The following is a 26,566-nucleotide window of genomic DNA, read 5'->3' on the forward strand; positions in this document are numbered from 1 at the left end:
TGAAAAGGGAGAAGACAAAGACAGTTTCAAAGTTTTGGCACCACCAGCTGGAAAGATGGAGTCACCACTGACTTAGCTGGGGGAACTGAACGGTTAAGGGAAGGAAGGCTGATCAGAAAACTGTAAAACTAAGGGACTTGTTAGAGTTCTAAGCTGGGATGTCAAACAGGCAATACCATACCAAGTTCTGAAATTCCAGGCGCTTTAGGCTAGAAAGAAAAAGTTTAAATCATCAGCATGTAGCTAATGGTAAAGCCATGAGACTAGATAAAATCACTAAAGGAATGAGCACTGAAGGCAGGGCTGGGGGCAGGGGCAGGCACCAGCACCTAAAGAGCATGAGCTCTGGGAGGCTCCAGCCTCTAGAAGACAAACGGAAGGGACAGTCTGCCAGAGTCACAGTGAGAGCAGAGAGGCAGCAGCACAAACACAAGGGAGCTAGCAACTATTAAACGTTATATGTCAAAGGATGGGAAGAGGCTGGCTGTGCCAGGGCCTTCTGGTAGATCGGATGAGTACTGAGAAATGGCATTGGACTTCACAAGAGGTTTGCCAGTGGCCTAGATAAAACTTGTAAGCTTGCATCTCCTTTGAAATTTGCTTCAGAGAGCATGGGAGAACAGTTGAATTCCATGAATATAACCGGTTCTTTCCAGGGCCTTCACTGTCGGGGGAAGGAACAAAGGAAGACCTCCACTGGAAGTTAGGTAGAACACAGTATCTTTGTTTCCTTCTGCTTTAAGAATTATAGAAACACACTTTTAACAGTGTGTACCAATCCTGTAGAAGAAAGAACAAGTAATGGCCAGATGGGGCATAATTGCTAAACATCTCTTCTTTAGTAACCAGGAGAAAATGAGGTCAAGGCGGAAGTGGAGGTTTTGTCCGCTTTAGCTAGGAGCATGCACAGTGGACACCTGTGACCACTCCCTTCCCACCACCTGCCTGGGTCTGTCAGGAATTTGTCGGATTGCCATTCTTTCCCAACCTGATGCACATATTTTGATGGAAGAAAAATGTTATCAGTTTCAAGCTGATAACCAGTTGAAATGAGTGATAGGGAGAGCACAAGTAGCCTGACATCCCAGTCAACTGAGACATTCGCAAGAGAATGCTGCTAAGATCAAACTAGGTCTCAGGAGCACTTTCTTTTTCAAGCTTCATTTATTTTATGTGTGTGTTTTGACTGCATGTATCTGTGAGTGCCCAGCATGCATACTTGGTGCCTGGGGAGATCAGAAGAGGGCATTAGATCCCCTGGTGTACAAGTTATGAGCCACCATGTTGGAGCTAGTATTTGAACCTGGGTCTCCTGTAAAAGCAGCAAGTGTTCTCAACCACTGAGCCATCTCTTTAAGACAGTGTCTGAGGCTGGAGAGATGGCTGAGTGGTTAAGAGCACCGACTGCTCTTCCAGAGGTCCTGAGTTCAATTCCCAGCAACCACATGGTGACTCACAGTCATCTGTAATGGGATCTGATGCCCTCTTCTGGTGTGTCTGAAGACAGCGAAGTGTACTCACATACTTTTTAAATCACAAGACATTAAAAAAAAAAGTGTATTACTTTGTAGCCTGGCTGACCTGGAACTTTGTATGTAGACCAGGCTGGTCCTGACTTTACAGATATCCATCTGCCTCTGCCTCCTGAGTGTTGGGATTAAAGGCATGCACCACCTCACCCAGCTAGCCTGTCTTATTTGACCTTAATATCTTTTGTCTTGGTTACTGCCCCCTTTTTTTAAAGTCTCTCTCTCCTTACTCTTGCAGGAGTGTTCTCCTAATTCTCCAGTCTCCAACCCTAATATTTCTAACACTTGCTTTTAAAATGCTATCATCTTGACCATGTTCTGTGGAACTTTTCTTCCTGGTACCTTTCTGGAGAATACCTAGCACTACCCATTGTTCCCCTGAACACTGACTTTCAGCTCTTATATATATAATCTTCTCTCATACATTACATTCCAGCTTCCCTCTCCCCCAGATCCATTCCTCGCCTGTTTCCCTTCAGAAAAGATCAGACCTCCCAAGGACATAATCTGAACACAGCATAACAAGTTATGGTAAAACTAGGCACATAACTTCTTATCAAGACTGGACAAGGTAACCCAATAGAAGGAAAAGGGTTCCTGCAACAGGCAGAAGAGTCAGAGACACTGACTCCCACTGTTAGGAGTCCCACAAGAACACCAAGCTCCACAACCATAATACAAATGCACACGACCTAACTCAGACCCATACAGGCTTTGTGATTGTCACTTGTGTTTCTGTGAGCTCCTATTAGCCCTGCTTAATTGGTTCTTTGGCCCATGTTCTCCTGGTGTCCTCCATCCCCTGTAACTCTTAACCTTCCTCCCTTTCTTTTGCAGAGGTTCCCTGAGCTCCACATAATGTTTGGCTGGGGGCCTCTGAATCTGCCCACATTAGTTGCTGGATGAAGCCTCTCTAATGACGATTGGGCTAAGCTCTAATCTATGAGTATAGCAGAATATCATTAGGAATCATTTCATTGACTTCTTTTTCTTTTTTCGGCCAGTTGTGTTTGATTCTACCCTAGGTCTATGGGCTCTCCAACCTCTAGTTCCTGGCCATCTAGGTGTGAGATCCCTCTCCTGGCATGGGCCTCAAATTGGACCAGTCATCGGTTGGCCACTCCCACAAGTTCTACTCCAACACATCTTGCAAGCAGTACAAATTGTAGGTCAAAGGTTTTTGGCTGAGTTGATGTCCCAGTCTTACCACCAAAAGGCTTGCCTGGCTACAAAAGCTGGCCAGTTCAGGCTCCACATCCCTACTTCTTTGTCTCAGGACACAGTTTCCAATCGTCTATAGGGTATCTTTATTTAATTATACTATAAGAATTTCAAACTCATCATCTCGTCCATGTGTGTGTCTTGTCCATGCACCCTGCTCTGCTCATAAGTAAGTACCTAATCCCTGACTGGAAGCCTCAGAATTACCTTGGACTCTTACTTTCCCTTCACTGTTCATATTTATGCCCATTCATTCATTACGTTCTCTCTAAGCTCCACTTTTTGTGTCTCTGCTCCTCATCCCGCTTGCGTTTAATCCCCTTCATGTGTCACATACCTCTTAGCAAGACTCTTTCTTCTCTCAGACCATGTTCTTTCTGCCTAGGATGATAGTGTTTACCTGATGAATACCTGTTCATCTTTCAAGACGTCCTTTGTGAAATGTTTTCTAGCAGCTTGTACACAGAGAAATTCATCTGACCTTCTCCAGTGCCTCTTCTGACACTTTCTATAAACATCTATTACAGCACTTACACTGTGATCATTTCTGATTGTCCGATGGAGTGTGTATTCTTCCAGAATAATAACTGAATATTACTCTACCATCTGTATTCCTGCCTCTCCTACCTTTCCAGCCCTCCTCTTTAAAAACAAAAAATAAGTAAATACCTTTCTAGCACATGCAAGTCTAAGACTCAGTCAGCCATCATCTGTACCCTCCTTGTCCACCTCTTGGAAGAACTTACTAGGAATGGATTATAGGCTTCTGATAGTCTATTAGATTAGAATATTGGGATAGTTAATTAATTATTGTTAACTGGTTAATTAATAGTTAATCTATTGGAATAGGAGACCTACCTGACTAAGATTTATACTTGGGCTATGATTGTAGCTCAGAACTGAACACTTGTCTCTATGCTCTGAGTTATTTCCTGTACTCATTAAGAAATGACTCTTATATGATGAGTTAAACAAAGTACCTGGACAACCCCGTTCATCTGGTCTATTACTAGGGTTTCCTCATCACATGGGTAACACATAAAAGGTAGCATATAAAAGCCAAGCTCTGTTACATGAAGTCTACGTTTGAGAGGAGACATCATTGTTTTGGACAGAAATTAAGAGTTGGTTTTGCTAGGAAATGTCTGTTGAAACATCATTATACTTTATACAGATTGCAGTGGTAGAAATAATTCAAGTACTGGCTTGTGTTTTATCTAGCAGGAAAACTTACGGCAGCATAATAAGAGAAGGTTTCCTGCTGTCCATGCTGACCTTACGTACTTCTGCCTATTACTCAGGTTAACACACCCCGAGGGTCCATATGGCAGTGCAGCCACATCAACAACCAACAACCCAGAATTTGTGGAGGATCTCTCCCAAGGCCAGCTGCTTCAGAGTGAGTCTTCCAATGCTGCAGAAGGCAGTGAGCAGAGGCCTGAAGATGAGGTAAGCTAGCATCTCCTGTCACTGTCCACTGGAGCTTCCAAAGCAACCAGCATCCAAGGACTTATTCAGTGAAGTGACTGCCACCTCGTGCCTTAGTTTCCTGGGCTGAGACTTGCCCAGCTTTCTCATACATATCTCTTGTCATATCTAGAGTCTTATCAATGGTTTTAATGACGTAGAGACAAATAGAATCTGTCTATCCTCAATCTGACTAAACATAGCTATTTCCTGTAATGTTCAGCATGCTCGGAAGCTGTTTGTTGTGTTGTTATTGGTTTGTTTTTATTGTTGCTATTGCTGTTTTGATATAGGGTCTCAGGTGACTCAGGTGACATCTGCTAGAATTGCAGATGTGCTTGCCAGTCTCAGTCTTGACAGATACTTGTTTTGTGAGCGAATGGTTTAATTAAGTAACTATTAAGAAGTCTTCATGCCCTTGTTCATGGCTGTACTCTGTTCCCAAGCCCTACAAGACAAAGACATGTGTGCCAGATCACTTAATGACTCCTTCTCCCTCCCATAGGGCCCATCGTTCCCCAAACCTCACAGACATTCAGTATGGGGATGGGCAGTCATAGCCTTCTTGGGCCTTCACTTATAGATGACTTTAGTACAGATGACTGATCACATTCCACTCTTCTGTTTTAAGACAGACAAGAACAGCATCATCCATGTTTGTCTTCTCTCGTATATGAAAAAACTGGTTTGTTCATATACCCCGCTGGTGTTTCTAAAGATAATAATGAATGCTGGTAGTTTTTCCTTGGCTTGTTACGTGTTTGCTATGGTGTGGGGTGGTGTTTGTGTGGGTGTATAATGCTCGGTATTTATGCTAAGCACATTTTCACTGGGCCACGTACTAGGCTCCTTAGTAGCTTCATGTTCCTAGGCTTCCAAAAAGTAAAACAAAACAAAAAAAAAGCTGGAAACCTAATCTCTAATATACTATTTACCAAATGCAGAACTGTCACCATTCACATAGATTTGGAGGAGTACAGTACTACACTTAATACATAGATGCGCTTGTCCCCTTCGGATCTTGTTCACCTTTCTCCTCCCTGAAATAAGAATTCCTGTATAGGTGCATAGACTGATAGACTCTGCATGTGTTAAATTATGGAACAGAATATGATGTGTCTCATTTAGAAGGCAAGAAGAAAGACTGGTGTCACATGTCAGCGACACCACAGGGGGTTTTGTTTTGGTTCAGTGAAGTTTGGTTGGTTTGGTTTGGTTTTGGTTTGGTTTGGTTTGGTTTGGTTTGGTTTGGTTTGGTTTGGGTTTTCCAGACAGGGTTACTCTCTGTAGCTCAGCTGTCCTAGAACTCACCCTGCTGACCAGTCTGACCTCAAACTCAGTTCCGACTGCCTCTGCGGAGGACTAAAGGCATGTGCCACCATGCCCAGCTGACACTGCAGTTTTTAAAAGCATATTAAAAGTTGATTTGATCTGCTTTATCGAAACCCAGTATATAAAAACTTCTATCTCAAAATGAAAGAACAAAAAAAAAGCTATGACTTTATAAAATGTGTATCTTAATGAACAATCATCAAGCTAAAGAACTTGTCTTTATTTTATATATATTGCTGATAATTTCCTGAGACTAAATATTAATTTAAATATCTGTCTACTGTTTGCTATGGGATTAACTGATCTTCAGTATCAGTGAGGAAGGCTTTCATTAATTATTTTTAATCCCCATGCTGCCGCTTTTCCTTCACTCGCTCGCTGCACATGGCAGCGTCTTATCCTGACTTCCTGTGACAGTGCCTCCTTCTCTGGTTTGGGGAGGAGTGCAGCTGAATGTGTCATGTAGAACATCCCTGTCAGGAAGTGTAGAGGAAGGCCAAAGCGTGCACAGTCATGGTGCCCCCTTCTCATCTTTTGGGATTAATACCAAAATAACCCTTTAGACAACAAGGGTGGCAGTGCATGCCTGAAACCGCAGCACTCAAGCAGCTGAGGCAGTAGGATCACCGTGATTTTGAGTATACCCTGGGATACATAATGAGTTTGAACCCAGCTTGTGCTACCTAGAGAGACCCTGTTTCCAAAAATAAAATTTTAATAGCCTTTTATTTCTCAAATTTGTAGTATGATGTCTTAAAGCACTGGTTTTCAACCTTCCCAATGCTGTCTGACCCCTTAATACAATTCCTCATGCTGTAATGACTCCCAACCATAAACTTATTTTCATTGCTACTCCATAACTATAGTTGTGCTATTGTCATGAATCATATTGTAAATATCTGATATGCAGGTATCTGATAGGCAACCCCTGTGAAAGGGTTATCTGACACCCCCTCAGGAGTCCTGACCCACAGGTTGAAAACCACTGCCTTAAAGGGTCTGCAGTTGAAATATCTGAAATTTTTATTTAATGCGTCGTCGTGGTATTTGATTGGTCTGGAGAGCTTTGGCTATCCAGGGCCCCACAGGAAAGTGCAGCTCGTGTCCTCTTTTGATGTTCCTATTTGTTCCTATTGCTGATCGATTACTTGAGTGATTACTGTTTGGGTTTTGGTTTTTCATTTTGTTTTGTTTTATAGCAAAGAAGTAAACGAGGAGGCTGGTCCAAAGGGAGAAAAAGGAAGAAACCTCTTCGGGACAGCAATGCACCCAAGTCCCCCCTTACAGGATATGTTCGATTCATGAATGAGCGTAGAGAACAGCTTCGAGCAAAACGACCAGAGGTCCCATTTCCAGAAATCACAAGGATGTTGGGCAACGAGTGGAGTAAACTGCCTCCTGAGGAAAAACAGGTGATAGTTCTGCTGCTGGGCTCTCCTCGTGTTTGATCGTATCTCAAAAGTTATTTGGGGGCTAGAGAAATTTGGAGACTGGCTCATGGTTAAGCGCACTCACTGCTCCTCCAGAGGATTCGAGTTCACTTCCTAGCACCTATGGTAGGTGGCTAACAGCTGCCTGTAACTTCAGCTGATCTGACACCCTCTTCTGCCTCTGTAGGCACCCCTATAGACATGACCCATTCTCACACACACACACACACACACACACACACACACACACACACACACATACACACACACACACGTGTATAATATAATATAAATATCTTTAAAAGATTTCTATCAAAAAAAAAAAAAGGCAAAGAAGATGGAAGTTGATTCGTAGTTGTGTCACGGTGCTTAGAAGACCAGAATATCAGAGGGGCTGACACAGAAAAAGCATAAGTTCAAGGCCCATCTAGGCTACAGAGTGAATTCAAGGCTAATCCAAGCAACTTAAGAGTCTTCAACTAAAGGAAAATACAAAAGGGGTTTGGGTAGTCGCTCGTAGCAGATCACTTGACTACCTTACACAGGTCTGGGTTCATTGTCTAATACTGCAAAACAAACATGAAAAAAGACTGTGTGAAGCAAGGTGTTGAGACCTGGACTGACAAAGTAAGTTGACCAGTGCTACCCACTTAGCTAGTGCCAAGTTGTGGAGAGAAACTGAAACTGCTAGCTTTGTGTACTGGGTTGGAGAGCATGCACCCTAAAGTCTATGCCTGCAGTCTCAGAACAAGATCTTTGTAGATGTAACTAGCTAAGGAGAGCTAAGACTGGTTCAGATGGCCCTGATCCATGATTGTGTTCATAGGAGAGAAAGTCAGGCCCTGGTGGAGAGGGGCATATATATAAAGAGGGAAGTAGAAATAGGAATTATGTTTCTATGAGGCCAGGAACAGCAGAACCACCAGAAAGTCAATGGGGAAGGAAAGGAAGACCAGAATAGCAGAATCTTTGTGGGTTTGTGTCTAGCGCAGTGAGTAGGAACTGTCCCGAGATTTGTCGTCCTGAGGGCTTGAGCCAAAAAGACTCTAGAATCCACCCCAGCCAAAGCAGCTACATTTGTATTTGATATGTATACTGAGTTAACAGAAGAATGTTTTGAAAAGTGGTTCAATATTAAGAAATTAAGAAATCTATCAAAGTAATGCATTCCATTGAACTAAATGAAAGTCATGAATAAAAATGAGGGGAAAAATCATTTGCCAAAATTCTTCAATTCACATAAGAATGTTATTTAAGAAAAGGATTTTATTGCTTTACTGACTGTTTTAAGTAGAGTTCTAGCAAATTTAACCACTATAGGAAATAAAGCAAGAACCAACTGATCTCTCTCCTAAGACAGAAACTAACCCTGTTGCCCAGTGAAGGGACAATTCCTTTGTTAGAGAGATTGGAGGGGAATCAAGCACAAGCTAGCCATGCACTGGGTAAAAGGCCACTGAGGCAGAGGGAGGCTGGTAACTGGGCCGCTAGGCTTTGCATTAAAGCCCCTGCTTCCCGGCATCTGAAAGATCTATATTTCTTTTATGTCTTAAGCTCTTTTATGACTTGCACTCTTTAAAATGGATTCCAGAAAGACTGAAACCAAATTGAAAAATACTGTCTTGGGAATTAATTGAATTCAAATTTTTTCAAAGAGATGAGATTAAATTTCAATTTGAAGCTTTGTGTTTGTGGTAGCAAGCCAATAGAAAGCAGTTTATAACTAGGGGATCATCAGCTGGGCATACCAGATTATTATTTCCTTTTTTATCTTCATTGCAAAGTTAATGCATGCACATGGTTTATTTCTTCTGATAATAGCAAAAGTAACTGTGGTTCTCTAACGATAGCCACTGTGGGCTGATAAGGACAAGGTTTTGTATGTGTTTGATCAACTTTTTATTTTGAAATCATTTCAAATGCACCAAAGTTATAAACATAGAAACAGTACAAAGAACATACAGAAATCCTTTAAACAGCTTCTTTTATTAGCACAGTTACCATTTTTCCTCTGAATCATTTAAAGGTGACTTACATATGCTGGCCCTTTATCCCCAGAAGATTTTTGTATTTCCTAAGAATAAGGATCCTCTGTTATATAACTGATAAAGTCATCAAGTTCCCTCTTTCATGTTAACATAGTGCTATACTCTTGCCTGCAGACACTGAGGTAACGTCTTCCTGTACAGCATCCCTTTCTACGGCTTTAACCTAGTACCAGGCTGTGCTTAGTCAGATGTCTGTAGTTCTCCTCAGGCCGTTCCCAGCGTTGCTTTGTCTTTATAAGTTACACCTTGGTATTCCTTGAGAGTGTGAACCCTCTCTCTCCCCAAGCTTGACCCTTCCTCCGCCCTGCCTCCCTCCACATGTGTCTTTTGTTTTGTTTTTACTTTTAAGAAAACATTCTTCACTTTCTGTTTGTCTGACATTCCCTCATGATTAGATTGATGTCAGACATTCTTTGTCAGAGTAGACGATGTGTACTACCCAGAGTATCACACATGCAGGTATATGGCCTTTTATTACTTATTTGTAATTTTATTGACTTTATAAAATTTTCCTTATAATTCATAAGCAGTCTATGGAGAGATATTTTAAAGACACATATAGCTTGTTTTACAGCAAAAAAATTTTCCGTGATGCTGGGCATAGTCATCTTGCCCTTAACCCCAGCAGCACTCAGGCAGATGGCTCTCTCACAGGTTCAAGGCCATCTTCGTAGTGAGTCCCAGGACAGCAAAGGACATACAGTGAGGCCTTGTCTCAGAAAAAGAAAGGAGAGATTCATGTGCTCTAAAAAGAGACCAGAGCCAGGCATGGCGGCACATGCCTCTAATTCTAGCATTTATGAGGCAGAGGCAGGACGATCTCTGTAGTTTACATTTTGTAGGCCCAGTTTGGTTTATATGAGTTCCAGGAAAACCAGGGTCTATGTAAAAAAACACTGTCTCAAAAAAAAAAAAAAGAAAGAAAAAAAAAGAAAAGAAAGAACCCAAACTTAATATCCATAGATAAGTTTCACCTTACCTAATCTTTATTACTGTATTTACAAAATGTTTTGGACTCTTAACACTCCCCAAACCAGTTGTCCCTTGCCTTTGTTTTTCTGTTCTTTTGTTTGTTCGGTTGGTTTTTGGGTTGGGAGGGGAAGTGTGTTGTTGTTGTTGTTGTTGTTGTTGTTGTTGTTGTTGTTGTTAACAAGGTTTCTCTGTGTCACCCTCACTGTCCTGGAACTTGCTTTGCACACCAAGCTGGCCTCAAATCAGATCTCCCTGCCTCTGCCGTCCCAATTCTGGGCTTAAAGACTGGCCCCCAGCTTTCTTTTTTTTTTTTTTTTTATTATTATTATTATTAACTTGAGTATTTCTTATATACATTTCGAGTGTTATTCCCTTTCCAGGTTTCCGGGTAAACATCCCCCTCCCCCCTCCCCTTCCTTATGGGTGTTCCCCTCCCCACCCTCCCCCCCTTGCTTCCCTCTCCCCAACAGTCTAGTTCACTGGGGGTTCAGTCTTAGCAGGACCCAGGGCTTCCCCTTCCACTGGTGCTCTTACTAGGATATTCATTGCTACCTATGAGGTCAGAGTCCAGGGTCAGTCCATGTATAGTCTTTGGGTAGTGGCTTAGTCCCTGGAAGCTCTGTTTGGTTGGCAGCTGTACATATGGGGTCTCGAGCTCCTTCAAGCTCTTCCAGTTCTTTCTCTGATTCCTTCAACGGGGGTCCTGTTCTCAGTTCAGTGGTTTCCTGCTGGCATACGCCTCTGTATTTGCTGTATTCTGGCTGTGTCTCTCAGGAGCGATCTGCATTCACAGTTTGATCATCCGTCTTGAGTTTCATTTGTTCTAGGCATCTAGGGTAATTCAAGCATTTGGGCTAATAGCCACTTATCAATGAGTACATACCATGTACTTGTCTTTCTGTGATTGGGTTAGCTCACTCAGGATATTTTCCAGTTCCAACCATTTGCCTACGAATTTCATAAAGTCATTGTTTTTGATAGCTGAGTAATATTCCATTGTGTAGATGTACCACATTTTCTGTATCCATTCCTCTATTGAAGGGCATCTGGTTCTTTCCAGCTTCTGGCTATTATAAATAAGGCTGCGATGAACATAGTGGAGCACGTGTCTTTTTTATATGTTGGGGCATCTTTTGGGTATATGCCCAGGGAGAGGTATAGCTGGATCCTCAGGCAGTTCAATGTCCAATTTTCTGAGGAACCTCCAGACTGATTTCCAGAATGGTTGTAGCAGTCTGCAACCCCACCAACAATGGAGGAGTGTTCCCTTTCTCCACATCCTCGCCAGCATTTGCTGTCACCTGAGTTTTGATCTTAGCCATTCTCACTGGTGTGAGGTGAAATCTCAGGTTGTTTTGATTTGTATTTCCCTTATGACTAACGATGTTGAACATTTCTTTAGGTGTTTCTCAGCCATTCGGCATTCCTCAGCTGTGAATTCTTTGTTTAGCTCTGAACCCCATTTTTAGTAGGTTTTTTTTTCTCCCTGCGGTCTAACTTCTTGAGTTCTTTGTATATTTTGAATATAAACCTTCTATCTGTTGTAGGATTGGTAAAGATCTTTTCCCAATCTGTTGGTTGCCGCTTTTGTCCAAACCACAGTGTCCTTTTGCCTTACAGAAGCTTTGCAGTTTTATGAGATCCCATTTGTTCCATTCTTTGATCGAGAGCATAAGCCATTGGTGTTTTGTTCAGGAAATTTTTCCAGTGCCCATGTGTTCCAAATGCTTCCCTTTTTTTTTTTTTTTTTTCTATTAGTTTGAGGTATCTGGTTTGATGTGGAGGTCCTTTATCCACTTGGACTTAAGCTTTTTGTACAGGGTGATAAGCATGGATCCGATCTGCATTTCTACATGTTGTTCTCCAGTTGAACCAGCACCATTTGCTGAAAATGCTATCTTTTTCCATTGGATGGTTTTGGCCTTTGTCAAAAAAAATCAATGCCCATAGGTGTGTGGGTTCATTTCTGGGTCTTCAATTCTTGTTCCATTGGTCTATCTGTCTGTCTGTGTACCAATACCATGCAGTTTTTATCACTATTGCTCTGTAATACTGCTTGAGTTCTGGGATAGTGATTCCCCTGAAGTCCTTTTATTGTTGAGGATAGTTTTAGCTATCCTGGGTTTTTTTGTTATTCCAGATGAATTTGCAAATTGTTCTGTCTAACTCTTTTTGAGAATTGGATTGTATTTTGATGGGGATTGCATTGAATCTGTAGATCGCTTTTGGTAGAATGGCCATTTTACTATATTAATCCTGCCAATCCATGAGCATGGGAGATCTTTCCATCTTCTGAGATCTTCTTCAATTTCTTTCTTCAGAGTCTTGAAGTTCTTATTGTACAGATCTTTTACTTGCTTGGTTAAAGTCACACCGAGGTACTTTTTATATTATTTGGATCTATTATGAAGGGTGTCATTTCCTAATTTCTTTCTCGCCTGTTTCTTTTTTAGAGGAAGGCTACTGATTTATTTGAGTTAATTTTATACCCAGCCACTTTGCTGAAGTTGTTTATCAGCTTTAGTAGTTCTCTGGTGGAACTTTTGGGATCACTTAAATATACTATCATATCATCTGCAAATAGTGATATTTTGACTTCTTCTTTTCCGATCTGTATCCCTTGACCTCCTTTTTTGTTGTCTGATTGCTCTGGCTAGAACTTCAAGAACTATATTGAATAAGTAGGGGAGAATGGGCAGCCTTGTCTAGTCCCTGATTTTAGTGGGATTGCTTCAAGTTTCTCTCCATTTAGTTTAATGTTAGCAAACTGGTTTGCTGTATATGACTTTTACTATGTTTAGGTATGGGCCTTGAATTCCTATTCTTTCCAGGACTTTTTATCATGAAGGGTGTTGAATTTTGTCAAATGCTTTCAGCATCTAATGAAATGATCATGTGGTTTTGTTCTTTCAGTTTGTTTATATAATGGATCACGTTGATGGTTTTTCTGATTTAAACCATCCCTGCATGCCTGGGATGAAGTTTACTTGATCATGGTGGATGATTGTTTTGATGTGCTCTTGGATCAAGGTTTGCCAGAATTTTATTGAGTATTTTTGCATCGATATTCATAGGGAAATTGGTCTGAAGTTCTCTTTCTTTGTTGGGTCTTTGTGTGGTTTAGGTATAAGAGTAATTGTGGCTTCATACAAGGAATTCGGTAGTGCTCCATCTGTTTCAATTTTGTGGAGGTCTTCTATAGTTTGGATAATATTGGTACGAGGTCTTCTATGAAGGTCTGATAGAATTCTGCACTAAACCCGTCTGGACCTGGGCTCTTTTTGGTTGGGAGACCTTTAATGACTTCTTCTATTTCCTTAGGAGTTATGGGGTTGTTTAACTGGTTTATCTGTTCCTGATTTAACTTCGGTACCTGGTACCTGTCTAGGAAATTGTCCATTTCCTGCAGATTTTCAAGTTTTGTTGAATATAGGCTTTTTATAGTAAGATCTGATGATTTTTTGAATTTCCTCTGAATCTGTAGTTATGTCTCCTTTTCATTTCTGATTTTGTTAATTTGGACACACTCTCTGTGTCCTCTCGTTAGTCTGGCTAAGGGTTTATCTATCTTGTTGATTTTCTCAAAGAACCAACTTTTGGTTCTGTTGATTCTTTCTATGGTCCTTTTTGTTTCTACTTGGTTGATTTCGGCTCTGAGTTTGATTATTTCCTGCCTTCTACTCCTCCTGGGTGTATTTGCTTCTTTTTGTTCTAGAGCTTTTAGGTGTGCTGTCAAGCTGCTGACATATGCTCTTTCCTGTTTCTTTCTGCAGGCACTCAGCGCTATGAGTTTTCCTCTTAGCACAGCTTTCATTGTGTCCCATAAGTTTGGGTATGTTGTATCTTCATTTTCATTAAATTCTAAAAAGTTTTTAATTTCTTTCTTTATTTCTTCCTTGACCAGGTTATCATTGAGTAGAGCATTGTTCAATTTCCACGTATATGTGGGCATTCTTCCCTTATTGTTATTGAAGACCAGTTTTAGGTCGTGGTGGTCTGATAGCACGCATGGGATTATTTCTATCTTTCTGTACCTGTTGAGGCCCGTTTTTTGACCAATTATATGGTCAATTTTGGAGAAAGTGCCATGAGGAGCTGAGAAGAAGGTATATCCTTTTACTTTAGGATAGAATGTTCTATAAATATCCGTTAAGTCCATTTGGCTCATGACTTCTCTTAGTCTGTCTACATCTCTGTTTAATTTCTGTTTCCATGATCTGTCCATTGATGAGAGTGGGGTGTTGAAATCTCCCACTATTATTGTGTGAGGTGCAATGTGTGTTTTGAGCTTTAGTAAGGTTTCTTTTACGTATGTAGGTGCCCTTGTATTTGGGGCATAGATATTTAGGATTGAGAGTTCATCTTGGTGGATTTTTTCCTTTGATGAATATGAAGTGTCCTTCCTTATCTTTTTTGATGACTTCTGGTTGAAAATTGATTTTATCTGATATTAGAATGGCTACTCCATCTTCCTTCTTCTGGCCATCTGCTTGGAAAGTTGTTTTCCAGCCTTTCACTCTAAGGTAGTGTCTGTCTTTTTCTCTGAGGTTTGTTTACTGTAGGCAGCAGAATGCAGGGTCCCTGCTATGTATCCAGTTTGTTAATCTATGTCTTTTTATTGGGGAGTTGAGGCCATTGATGTTGAGAGATATTATGAATAGTGATTATTGCTTCCTGTTGTATTCATATTTGGATGTGAGGTTATGTTTGTGTGCTTTTCTTCTCTTTGTTTTGTTGCCAAGACGATTAGTTTCTTGCTTCTTCTAGGGTATAGCTTGCCTCCTTATGTTGGGGTTTACCATTTATTATCCTTTGTAGTGCTGGATTTGTAGAAAGATATTGTGTAAATTTGGTTTTGTCATGGAATATCTTGGTTTCTCCATCTATGTTGATTGAGAGTTTTGCAGGATACAGTAACCTGGGCTGGCATTTGTGTTCTCTTAGGGTCTGTATGACATCAGTCCAGGATCTTCTGGCCTTCATAGTTTCTGGCGAAAAGTCTGGTGTGATTCTGATAGGTCTGCCTTTATATGTTACTTGGCCTTTTTCCCTGCTTTTAATATTCTTTTTTTATTTTGTGCGTTTGGTGTTTTGACTATTATGTGACGGAGGTGTTTCTTTTCTGGTCCAATCTATTTGGAGTTCTGTAGGCTTTTGTATGCCTATGGGTATCTCTTTTTTTAGGTTAGGGTAGTTTTCTTCTATGATTTTGTTGAAGATATTTACTGGTCCTTTGAGCTGGGAGTCTTCACTCTCTTCTATACCTATTATCCTTAGGTTTGATCTTCTCATTTAGTCCTGGATTTCCTGTATGTTTTGGACCAGTATCTTTTTCCGCTTTTACATTATCTTTGGACAGTTGAGTCAATGATTTCTATGGAATCTTCTGCTCCTGAGATTCTCTCTTCCATCTCTTGTATTCTGTTGGTGAAGCTTGTATCTACAGCTCCTTGTCTCTTCTTTTGGTTTTCTATATCCAGGGTTGTTTCCATGTGTTCTTTCTTGATTGCTTCTATTTCCATTTTTAATTCCTTCAACTGTTTGATTGTGTTTTCCTGGAATTCCTTTTCAGGGATTTTTGTGTCTCCTCTCTATGGGCTTCTACTTGTTTATTTATGTTTTCCTGGAATTTTTTCAGGCATTTTTATGATTCCTCTCTGTAGGCTTCTACATTTGTTCTCTAAGGAGTTCTTCACGTCTTTCTTGAAGTCCTCCAGCATCATGGTCAAATATGATTTTGAATCTAGATCTTGCTTTTCTGGTGTGTTTGGATATTCCATGTTTGTTTTGATGTGAGAATTGGGCTCTGATGGTGCCATGTAGTCTTGGTTTCTGTTGCTTGTGTTCCTGCGTTTGCTTCTCGCCATCAGATTATCTCTAGTGTCACTTTGTTCTGCTATTTCTGACAGTGGCTAAACTGTCCTATAAGCCTGTGTGTCAGGAGTGCTGTAGACCTGTTTTCCTCTCTTTCAGTCAGTTATGGGGACAGAGTGTTCTGCTTTCAGGACGTGTAGTTTTTCCTCTCTACAGATCTTCAGCTGTTCCTGTGGACCTGTGTCTTGAGTTCACCAGGCAGGTCACTTGCAGCAGAAAAGTTGGTCTTACCTGTGGTCCCGAGGCTCAAGTTCGCTCTCGGGGTGCTGCCCACGGGCTCTCCGCGGCGGCAGCAACCAGGAAGATCTGCGCCGCCCCTTCCGGGAGGTTCCGTGCACCAGGGTTCCAGATGGAATTTGGTGTTTTCCTCCGGAATCAGTAATGTGTGCAGAGAGCAGTCTCTTCTGGTTTCGCAGGCGTGTCTGCCTCTCTGAAGGTTTAGCTCTCCCTCCCACGGGATTTGGGTGCAGAGAACTGTTTATCCGGTCGGTCCCTTCAGGTGCGGTGTCTCAGACGCAGTGGACCTGCTGCTCCTGGGCCCTCCCCACGGGTACCCAGAGGCCGTGATACAGTTTCCTCCTGGGCCAGGGATGTGGGCAGGGGTGGGCAGCGTTGGTGGTCTCCTCCGCTCTGCTGCCTCAGGAGTGCCCGCCCGACCAGGCGGCGAGAACTCCCCTCCAGGGGGTCTGGGAGCAGGAAGCTGCTGAGGGCAGGGATCTGCCGGCCCCGGACTCTGCGGCCCCCAGCTTTCTAATCTATACAGGAATTTTACTCCTCCTCCCTTTGACTACTTGCTTGCATTCTATATTGGTATGATCATAAATAACTCATATCATAAAGTTTATTTATAATATATATTTATTTTCCAGTGGTTTCTAAATTATTACTGTAGTTAGTTATTTGTTGCTTAAGTCGCCCCAGATTTGGGTATCCCTTATATCCACTGGTTCGGGGACAGATTTCTGACATAACCTGAATCTGGGTTGTTCATTTACAGGCAACACCTTTCATACTTTCTTCTATCTAATTTGATGAATGAAATGGACAAGGCATTAAGCAAAACAATTCTGGAGATCAATGGACTTGTTTAAATAATTAATAGCACATAATGATCAAAGCATACAGCTAAAGCTCTCTTAAAGTAGTCTCTTCTAGACCATAGGATGAGATCACGCTTTAGGGCTCCACTCATCTGCTTTTGAAAGGGCCAATGGATGTATGAGATCATTCCCTCAAAATGAGTTGAAGGTAGAGAAACAGACTAATATTCCTTACCCTCCCCTGGGAACATGTGCCTATATGGGGTTCAGACCTCTAAAGAACTCTAGTGGCCCTGCGAAATTCTATCTGCAAGGCTGAGGAGATGATGGGCTGTACACTTCATGAATGTTTTATGATGGTGCTCTCAGTAGACTTTCCCTTCATTAAACTAGGAAAGGCATTACACAGTTTAGAGAGTCAGTCATCCATCCACTCATTTGTTCTCTAAATGGTGTTTTGTTTATCTGCTTCATGCGTGTGTGTGTGTGTGTGTGTGTGTGTGTGTGTGTGTGTGTGTGTGTGTGTGTGTGTGAGTGCGTGCAGAGGTCAGGACAGCTTTCAGGCACCAGTTCTCCCCTTCAACCATATGGGTTCCGGGGATCAACCTGAACTTGCCAGAACTGAGAGAAAGCACCTTACCTACTGAGCCACCCCAACAGCCCTTGTTTATTTTATAATTGAAATATTTTATTCTATACTTGTGACCACTTTCAGATTCTTTCCTACAACATACTGACTGTATAATATTTTTAATGTTTTAATTGTACTGTTCTCTTTAAAAGATAATTGATACTTCACCAAACATCTCAGGTTTGGTTTTGGGTTTTTTTGTTGTTGTTTTGTTTTGTTTTTTAAATAATCCCACATTTCCTTCCCAGCGCTACCTTGATGAAGCAGACAGAGATAAGGAGCGTTACATGAAGGAACTGGAGCAGTATCAAAAGACCGAAGCCTACAAGGTCTTCAGTAGGAAAACGCAAGACCGTCAGAAAGGCAAATCTCATCGGCAAGGTATCGAACTAAGTGTAGTTTGCCATATGTGATGGCATGTTGTAAAGCCAGCTGTTCAAGTGGCAAACATGAAAGATGTGTTTCTGTCCTCTCACTATTACTTACAAGTGTCACCTTAGAATTTTACCAACATCACACCATTTAGACATTTTGCTTGGTTTTTCATATCTAAGATTAACAAACCAAAACTATTATTAGCTACTTGCCTTTCTCTGTCTAGTTTCCAAATTAGGCATTTCTCTACCTTTAAACAAATCTGTCTACCAAACCATGTAACTCAGGGTCTGGAGAGATGGCTCAGTGGTTAAGAGCACTGACTGCTCTTCCAGAGGTCCTGAGTTCAATTCCCAGCAACCGTATGGTGGTTCACAGCCAATTGTAATGGGATCTGATGTCCTCTGCAGGTGTGTCTGAAGACAGCTACAGTGTAATATAGCTATAGTAAATTTTATTTATATACTCATATAAATAAAAATAAATAAATCTTTAAAAACAAAACATGTAGCTCAATTGCCCTAGTACCTCTAAGGCTTTTCTGTACTATTCCTCTCGGCCTCCATGAGCCTCTTCATTCAATAATTTATTTGTGAATGAATTCAAAAGGAGATCTGTTAAGCTTCTCTGTTAAGTCCTAGATCTTGTAGGCACCAAGGGACTACAGTGAATAAGGGACAGCACTCATGTCTTCATGGGATCGTCCTTTCCTGTTGAAATGGACATCTCGTCCTCATATGTCTCGCTCCAGTTCCCATGTCCACCCACACTGGTCTGCCACTCCCTAGTCACAGCATCTTCACACTTGCACACCTAGGCTGCTAAGACTTTTGGCATGTGTTTCCTACCTACCCTCCCACCCTCTTCTCTCAAAGGTAAAAGTGTTTGCTGCTTTCTAATGTCCAATTGTGTGGTTTCTAGGTGTGGATTCCATTTAACTTTAGTTGACTGACAGCTAATGTCATGAATGAAAATATGTCGTGAAAGTCCATGACATGTTTTAAGGTTGGCAAAGTCGGGCTGGAGAGATGGCTCAGCGGTTAAGAGCACTGACTGCTCTTCCAGAGGTCATGAGTTCAAATCCCAGTAACCACATGGTGGCTCACAACCATCTGTAACAAGATCTGATGCACTCTTCTGGTGTGTCTGAAGACAGTGACAGTGTACTCGTCATATATAAAATGAACAAATGAAATCTTTAAAAAAAAAAAAAAGGTTGGCAAAGTCATATACTTGGGTCTTGTTACTGTTTTCTTTTTCAATTTAATGTTTTCTTTATTCTTTTATTTTTAGATGCAGCCCGGCAGGCCACTCATGATCATGAGGTAATTAGTTTTTTGCATACATGTCATATGTGCATGTGTGTATGCGTGTGTAGTGTGTGTTAATGCTGTTTGAAATGCTGTTCATGAATAGTATGGAGTTTTTACCTCATAATTCAGACTGAATGAGTTGCTTTGGCTGGAGGGTTCTTAACATATGGTAGACACTTATGTCATGAATCTGCCTTTGAACTACAGTCCCTAACCCCAATCTGCTCCTGTAGTCTAAGAAGTCTATTAGTTTTAAATGCCAAAAAATGGTTGGAATTCTGAGTAAGATACAGAAATGAAAGCCATCTAGTGACTGCAAATTGGCCGTAGTTTGTCATCAACAGACGTCGTCATCCCATTGTCAGACAGGTGATTTAGGAACTCCAGCATTTGGTTACAGTGATCTCAGCCAGCCGGGAGCTCACTGTGGCTGATGGCAGCTTAGTCCCTGTTCCTCCTTTCCTCCTCCTCTCTCCTGTCTCACTAGTGTGCTTGTTTATCAGTCTCTTCTTTCTGGTTTGCTTCAAGTCCGTCAGTAGAATTTAAGCCTGCATTTCTGTATGCTCTAACTTATACATAAGCTTGTATGTGTGGCTGTGGTACTTTTATGTGCTTCATACATGGACATAGTCTGTTAAATATGTGCTTACAAATAAATAATCCGTAGTCATTCCAAGTTTTAAAATGTCAGGGATTCACCTTTGCTCACCAGATCAGATTCACACTCAGCAGTCAGTCTTCCTTAATAAGTCCCAGCTTCCCACTCGAACACCGTAAAGCATTCAGTGCTCACCGTCTTCCAGGTCCTGCTCTCGTCTGCCTCATGTCTGTATTCCTGGAATCTCCCTGCTACACACATCGTTCTCTGCATCATCCTATTTCTGCCCTCAGAATTGAAGGCCTCCTTTAAGCCCTATTAAGTTCTGTATCCTCCTTAGCTGTTTTTACTTCTAGCTTATTTTAACCTTCAAAATTATTATACTTCTCCTGTACAGTTAACTCAGCTGGCCTGTCTAGACTCCTCTAAGTACTTCCATTGTTCACAATTCTGGATTATGCATGATCTCCCTGAGAGAGTTTCTACCTTTCTATCCAGTGCCATACCGCATGGCATAACGCTCCTGCATGGAGGAGGTATTCTATAAAAACCTATTTTCTGTAAGAATCCAGAGATGACTGGAAAGCAGTGGAGACTTAAACAAACTGGTTTTCAAGCTAGGATAGCTCAGTGGGTGACGTGTTTACTGTGCGGGCATGCAGGTGAGTCCGATCCCTAGCACCCACCTGTACAATAGCACGTACCTGCCATATTAGCACTGGGGAGGTAGAGACAGGCTGGGTATGGGTGGCCACCCAGCCTAACCTAATTGCAAGTTCCAGTCCAAAGAAAGACTCCATCTCAACAAACACAGTTGATGGCTAATTCTTAAGGATGATACCCGAGGTTGACCTCTAATGTTCATATGTGCTGTGCTTTTGGAATGTTTCAGCAGACACTAGAGTTAGTAAAAACAGAATGTGTCTTAAAACATCCTGGATTCTAAATATATACTTATTTCTCTTATAAGGAGTGAATGAGCTCCCAATAAAGAACAGATTCTAGTCTGTATTAAAATACTAAAGCCTCAGACATCGCTTCAGCTGCCTCATCTTGCCAGTGAAGGGGCTAGTTGCCTAGGATAAGAGAATTTATTCAAGTTAAGTTAGAGGGGCCCGGGGGGGTGGCTCAGTAATAAAGAGCACTGGCTGTTCTTACCGAGGACCTGGGTTTATTCCCAGCACCTACCTGGTAGCTTACAACCGTCTGTAACTCCAGTCCCAGGAGAGCTCTCTTCTGGCCTCTGCAGGCCCCAGGCACACACATGATACATGAACATATATGTAAGCAAAAGACTCATACGCATTAAAATAAATTAAATTTAAAAAATTAAAAACTGAGCTGGGCTTCGTGACACGTGCCTTTAGTCCCAGCACTCAGGAGGCAAAGGCAGCCAGATACATGAGTTTGAAGCCAGCCTGGTCTACAAAAGGAGTTCTAGGACAGCCAGGGCTATTACATAGAGAAACTCTGTCTCCAAAAACCAAAATAGATAGCTATGTAGATAGACAGACAGACAAGTAAAGTAAAGTTTAAAAAAAAAAAAAAAAAAAGTTAGCTGCAGGAGAGTGGCTAAAACCTCAGTTCCCGTACCTCAGTTAAGGACTATGGGCAGCACGTGGAGTAAACTGAATGCTGTGGGAAGGAAACCTGCAGCGTCTATTCCATACTGGTGAAGACAGATTTACCAGTTTCCACGTAGTAAAGGTTTCTTTCTCAATTGACTTGAGATTCCCTAAGTCATTGTTGCTTGGACAGGAGCAGCAGAGTGCATCCAAGAGCTGACAAATGCTCCTGGAAGCCATTCCGCTGAACAGAAGGCCCTGCATCCTGGTGATGATAATGGTCCTCAAGTAAAAGGCACTTGAGAGGTGCATGGCGCGCTCCTATGGCTCTGTCCCGAGCCTCACCCTAAATCACAGGCTGAAATAGATTGTATTCAGGAAGCCCTCTGTTCTCTTCCCCGCCCCTCGGTGTACAGAACGGAAATCCAGAGTGAGGAGCACTCTTGTCTTCTCAGATCAAAAACCAGCCCACTAGACAGGACAGCCAGTGAGTTTTACTCTCTGGAAAGCGTCTTCATCGCATGTGAAGACTGAGTAAAACAATAATTTTGTTTCTCCTTTAATTTATGAAAAATGAGAAAATGACACTAGGGCTGAACAAATTAGCCCCTTTCAATGAGGAGTAATGGAATCCTTATGATTTTGATCCCATGAGCAATCCTTAGAGCGCTTAAGTATATCCCAGCCCCCAGCAGGAGCCTCTCTGTGCCGAGAAATGTACTCAGTAATGGAAGAGTGCTGGTGGTTTTTATTACCACTCTTCCTTAAGCAGAAATTCTCCGTTGCATTCAGAGATTGAACAGTTTCATTTAATTGCTTTAATGTTTCTTATTTTGTACTCTAAGAATCTGTACCAAGGGGCAGTATATATTGCACCTAGCTGTCGCTAGCCTCTGCCCTTACATAATAAGTTGGGTTTGGACTGTTCTGGCAAAGAATAGAATGGAATTACCATTCTGAGGAGAGTCAAGACCTTGAAAAGGGCCCTTTGTGCCATGGTAATGGGAACTAAGCAACCCCTTATCATTCTGAATGGGAAATACCGGGCCGTGGCGAGGTCACTGTGCAGCTGAGTAGTAAATTGAACAAGGCAAGAGAGCTAACGTTACATGGCTCTCTCCTAAGTCACTTGTGGATTTAGGATTGGGCCTAGTGTGCCATGTGCATGCTGGGATTGTGTGGCCTGACGCTTCCTGTCACAGCCAGGTAATAAAGTTCAAGCATATAGTCAACCTGCATCTATAGACAGCTACTAGAAATGCGGCTAAGACCCTGTCAGAACCATTCTCATTGAAATCCACTAAGAGCTGTTTTGAGGGAGAGGTGTGCACATCAAAATGTGGAGCTTTAATGGTAATACTGCTGTTTCTTTTTAAATTGTTCTAGAAAAAGTTGCTTTCTTCCATTAGGAAAACAAAAAAGATGTGGTAAAAATTAGGTGTTCTGAAATTAAACAATTTTTCCAATTGCCATCTGTTTTTTAGAGAGATCATCTCACAAGCGCTGTGATTATGGGTGTGAAGCATTAGATTCACATCTCAGTAGGCAGTTCCTACAGCCCATCCCTTCCTAGGCAAACACCAATGTGGGACAGAATTCTGGCTGTCAGGTTTCCTCACAGCTGAACTGTTTAGCTCCTCTACTGGGCATCAAACCACTTTTTTCTATTATTGTTATTGTTGTTCAACCAATGCCTGGCAGAAGGATACATTTTATCCTCTGTGTTCTACATAGTATCTCTTACCTTAAACATGTTTCTAGGGCTGAACCCTGGGTACTTTCTTTTACTGCTTTCTGGTAGAGGTTGTGGAATCTGAAGATTCCACAATTCCTCACTTTCTACTCTTCTCTTCATTTATTCACGACTTTGAATACAAACACCTATAACTTATATCCATTATACCTTCAACTTCAAATTAATTACAGAAATGGAAGCCAAAGAAAATTGAAATATTGGCTCTGCTCTAAGGGCTCAAGGTTGGAAGTGTTTTACAGTAGTCTTTTGATAGTTTTTATTTTAATGTTTCATGGGTGAATTAATTGGGGCTTTGCTATTCTTTTCACTCTCACATAATCCTTAGTTTGTTTTTTTTTTGTTTTTTTTTTTTTTTTTTTTTGTAGAGCCCTGCTATTTCTAGCTTCTTGGGTTTATTTGTTTTTCCTGTGTCTCAAGAAAAGTCTTCAAGAGCCCTAAAGATATACTGCCCCTTGTAAACAGAGAGAAGTAGCAACGGAATGCCATTATGATTGCTCACTGGCAGAACTCTGCCGGGAATTCTTATTCTTCACTCAGCAAATCTAGATTGCATATCTATCTAAGATATGGGAAGCCAGTAGGAACAACTGGAAGACCCCTTTTTCAATTCCTAACCCAGCCACATTCACAACTCTCCACTGTTGACTGTTCAAAGCTCGGGGCTAAGAAAAGACTTCTGTTGTCTTCATTAGTGAAATGCATGTGGGTTTGTTTTAAAGTCCTTCACTACACCTAAGAGCAGCCATACACCTAAGAGATTTAATTCTAACTGCCTCAGCTCTGTGACATTCCAGTCTAATGAGGTGACTATATCCCAAGCTCTCCTGGTTTGATTCCTGCTCACCAGCTATTTCTCTAAGGAAGACATAATCATAGTATTTAATTTATCTTCTAAAAATTAACTCTTGTTCTTGATTCATAGAAAGAAACAGAAGTAAAGGAACGCTCTGTTTTTGACATCCCTATATTTACCGAAGAGTTCCTAAACCACAGCAAAGGTGATTACTGCTAGTGTGTGTGTGTGTGTGTGTGTGTGTGTGTGTGTGTGTGTGTGTGTGTGTGTGTGTTCCTGGGTCTTTGATTTCATTGCTCAGAAGCACCGACTGATAGCCCTCCTTAGGACTGGAGAAGACTCTGCTGCAAAGAGTGGCTGGTATTTCATCCCGTGACCAGGAAGAGAAAACAAGGGCACTGCAGCCAAAGTTTCTCTGGTCTCTGGATCAAAAGAAATAAATGTAAATCACTAAAGCTATGGCTTTTCGATAGGTAACCTAGAACCCTCTGTACAAATGAAAGTTTACATGGGAGTCCAGAATACTCAGTAAGAAACTGCAAAGCTTGGAAGCCTGGAGAGACGGCTTAGAGGTTAGGAGAGAGCACTGGCCCCTCTTCCAGAGGACGCAGGTTCCATTCCCAGTATCCACATGGCAGTTTGTAATTCCAGTTCCACAGAATTTAATACACTCAACCTGGTCTCTGTAGATGCCGGGCATGTATGTGGTACATAGCTATACATACAGGCAAAATACCCACACACATAAAAATAAGTAAATCTTTTTTCTTAAAGAACAAAAGAAAAAGAAAAGAAATTACAAATTGATCCCACTTCGGGACAGATAGGTAACCACAGCCATGCTTAGCCAGCCAGCCCTTCTGGACACCCCTGTGTAGCCCTTCAGGCTTCTCACTGCAGGATTTTAAAAAGCAAAATCTAACCGAATGGTGGAAATTACCACTGTTTGTTGCAATGTTGTGTATTGACTATGTTGCTTTAAGAATTAAAATAGCTCTGGGGAGCCAGGTTGTTGAAATTGCTATCTGGAGTGTGGTAAAGAGACTCGGGAGATGAGGGGGTAGCTAATGAGAGATAGCTAAGCAGAATTTCATAGAAGAGTCGAAGGGACTCGTCAGAGGCTCCTTCTCTTACCACGCATTCTGGGGGGCATTTGTCCTCAGCTCGTGAGGCAGAACTCCGCCAGCTTCGTAAATCCAACATGGAGTTTGAAGAAAGGAACGCAGCCCTACAGAAGCATGTGGAAAGCATGCGCACAGCAGTGGAGAAGCTGGAGGTTGATGTGATCCAGGAACGGAGCCGAAACACCGTCCTTCAGCAGCACCTGGAAACCCTGCGGCAGATGTTGACCAGCAGCTTTGCCAGCATGCCTTTGCCTGGTAACGTCATCCTCTCCGCACACTTTCAGTGGCAGGGAGAGTCGGGAGGACGGGGATTGGGCGTCATTTCTGTTGATATCAACGTGGAGAAGCCACAACGTGTCCCAAGAGGAAAAGAGAAGGGGAAAAAAATCCTGTCAAAATCTTCAGTGCAGGCTGGGAAGGGCATGGTGGTGCTTTCCTTAAATCCCTGTACTCAGGAGGCAGAGGCAGGAAGACATATCTGTGAGTTCAAAACCAGCTTGGTCTACTTAGAGAACTCCATGATAGCCTGAGCTACATAGATTCTCAAAAACAAAAAAGAAGCTAGGCATGGTGATGCACTTTTAATCTCCACACTTGAGATGCAGACGTAGGTGGCTCTCTATGAGTTTCCATATCGGCCTGATCTAGTTCCAGGATACCCAGGGCTATATAGTGAGACCCTGTCTCAAAAGAAAAATTGTCCTTCCAAACTTTTAAATTCACTGGTCATTCAGACTTTCGTCCAGTTCTGTTTTAATATAACCCATTCCTTAACATTAAAGCGAATTGGATACTCAGACCCACGTGGGTGGTCAGGTTACCAAGCCTAAGGAGAGCACTTTCTTCTACCAAGTCTGCCTTGTATTTATTTATGCTTTAGTGGGAAGGCAAACAGCACTGGCATTTCTTACTACATGTTCATTTTGATAACAGTCAGAGCAGTTTTTTGAGTCTGGCAATCTCAAATCTTTGGTTACACAGCTCCTCATATAAACTGTATTGTATTGCCCATCTGTTTGGAGCAGTGGTTCTCAACCTTCCTAATGCTGCTTGACCCTTTAATATAGTTCCTCATGTTGTGGTGACCCCCAACCATAAAATTACTTTGTTGCTACTTCATAATTGTAATTTTGTTACTGTTATGAAACAATGTAAATATCTGTGGCTACTGACAGCCTTAGGTGACCCTGAGTCCCTTCCCCCTAAAGGGTTTGTTTACTCACAGGTCTAGAGCTACTGGTTTAGAGTATGTATTAGTTACTTGTTGCTGTAATAAAATATCATGACCAAAAGAGACGTAGAAAAGAGTTTACTTTGGTTTATAGCTATAGAGGCCATCATGGTGGGAAGTGGAGCAGCGAGTGACAGGCCGGGTGACCAGAGCAGGATGCTTGCTGTGAGAGCAGAGCACATCTGCAACCAAACACAGCAGGCAGAGAGCTGACTGAGGTGGGACAAAGATACCAACTCAGGAGGCCTCTCCTGCATCGTACCTCAG

The 26,566-nt window shown here is 41.8% G+C and overlaps 1 protein-coding gene across 1 annotated transcript in view; it reads left to right on the top strand.

The window, feature by feature from the left end:
* Window positions 1–26,566, top strand: part of Hmg20a (high mobility group 20A) — an 83,314-nt gene that overhangs the window by 49,548 nt on the left and 7,200 nt on the right. The window contains exons 3-8 of the mRNA XM_032909607.1: window positions 4,052–4,199; window positions 6,749–6,961; window positions 17,793–17,925; window positions 19,213–19,244; window positions 24,074–24,149; window positions 25,108–25,323. Coding sequence (XP_032765498.1) covers window positions 4,052–4,199; window positions 6,749–6,961; window positions 17,793–17,925; window positions 19,213–19,244; window positions 24,074–24,149; window positions 25,108–25,323 — 818 coding nt within the window. The remainder of the gene's footprint in view (window positions 1–4,051; window positions 4,200–6,748; window positions 6,962–17,792; window positions 17,926–19,212; window positions 19,245–24,073; window positions 24,150–25,107; window positions 25,324–26,566) is intronic.

Source organism: Rattus rattus, chromosome 8 (assembly GCF_011064425.1).
Source record: "Rattus rattus isolate New Zealand chromosome 8, Rrattus_CSIRO_v1, whole genome shotgun sequence".
Taxonomy (NCBI): Eukaryota; Metazoa; Chordata; class Mammalia; order Rodentia; family Muridae; genus Rattus; species Rattus rattus.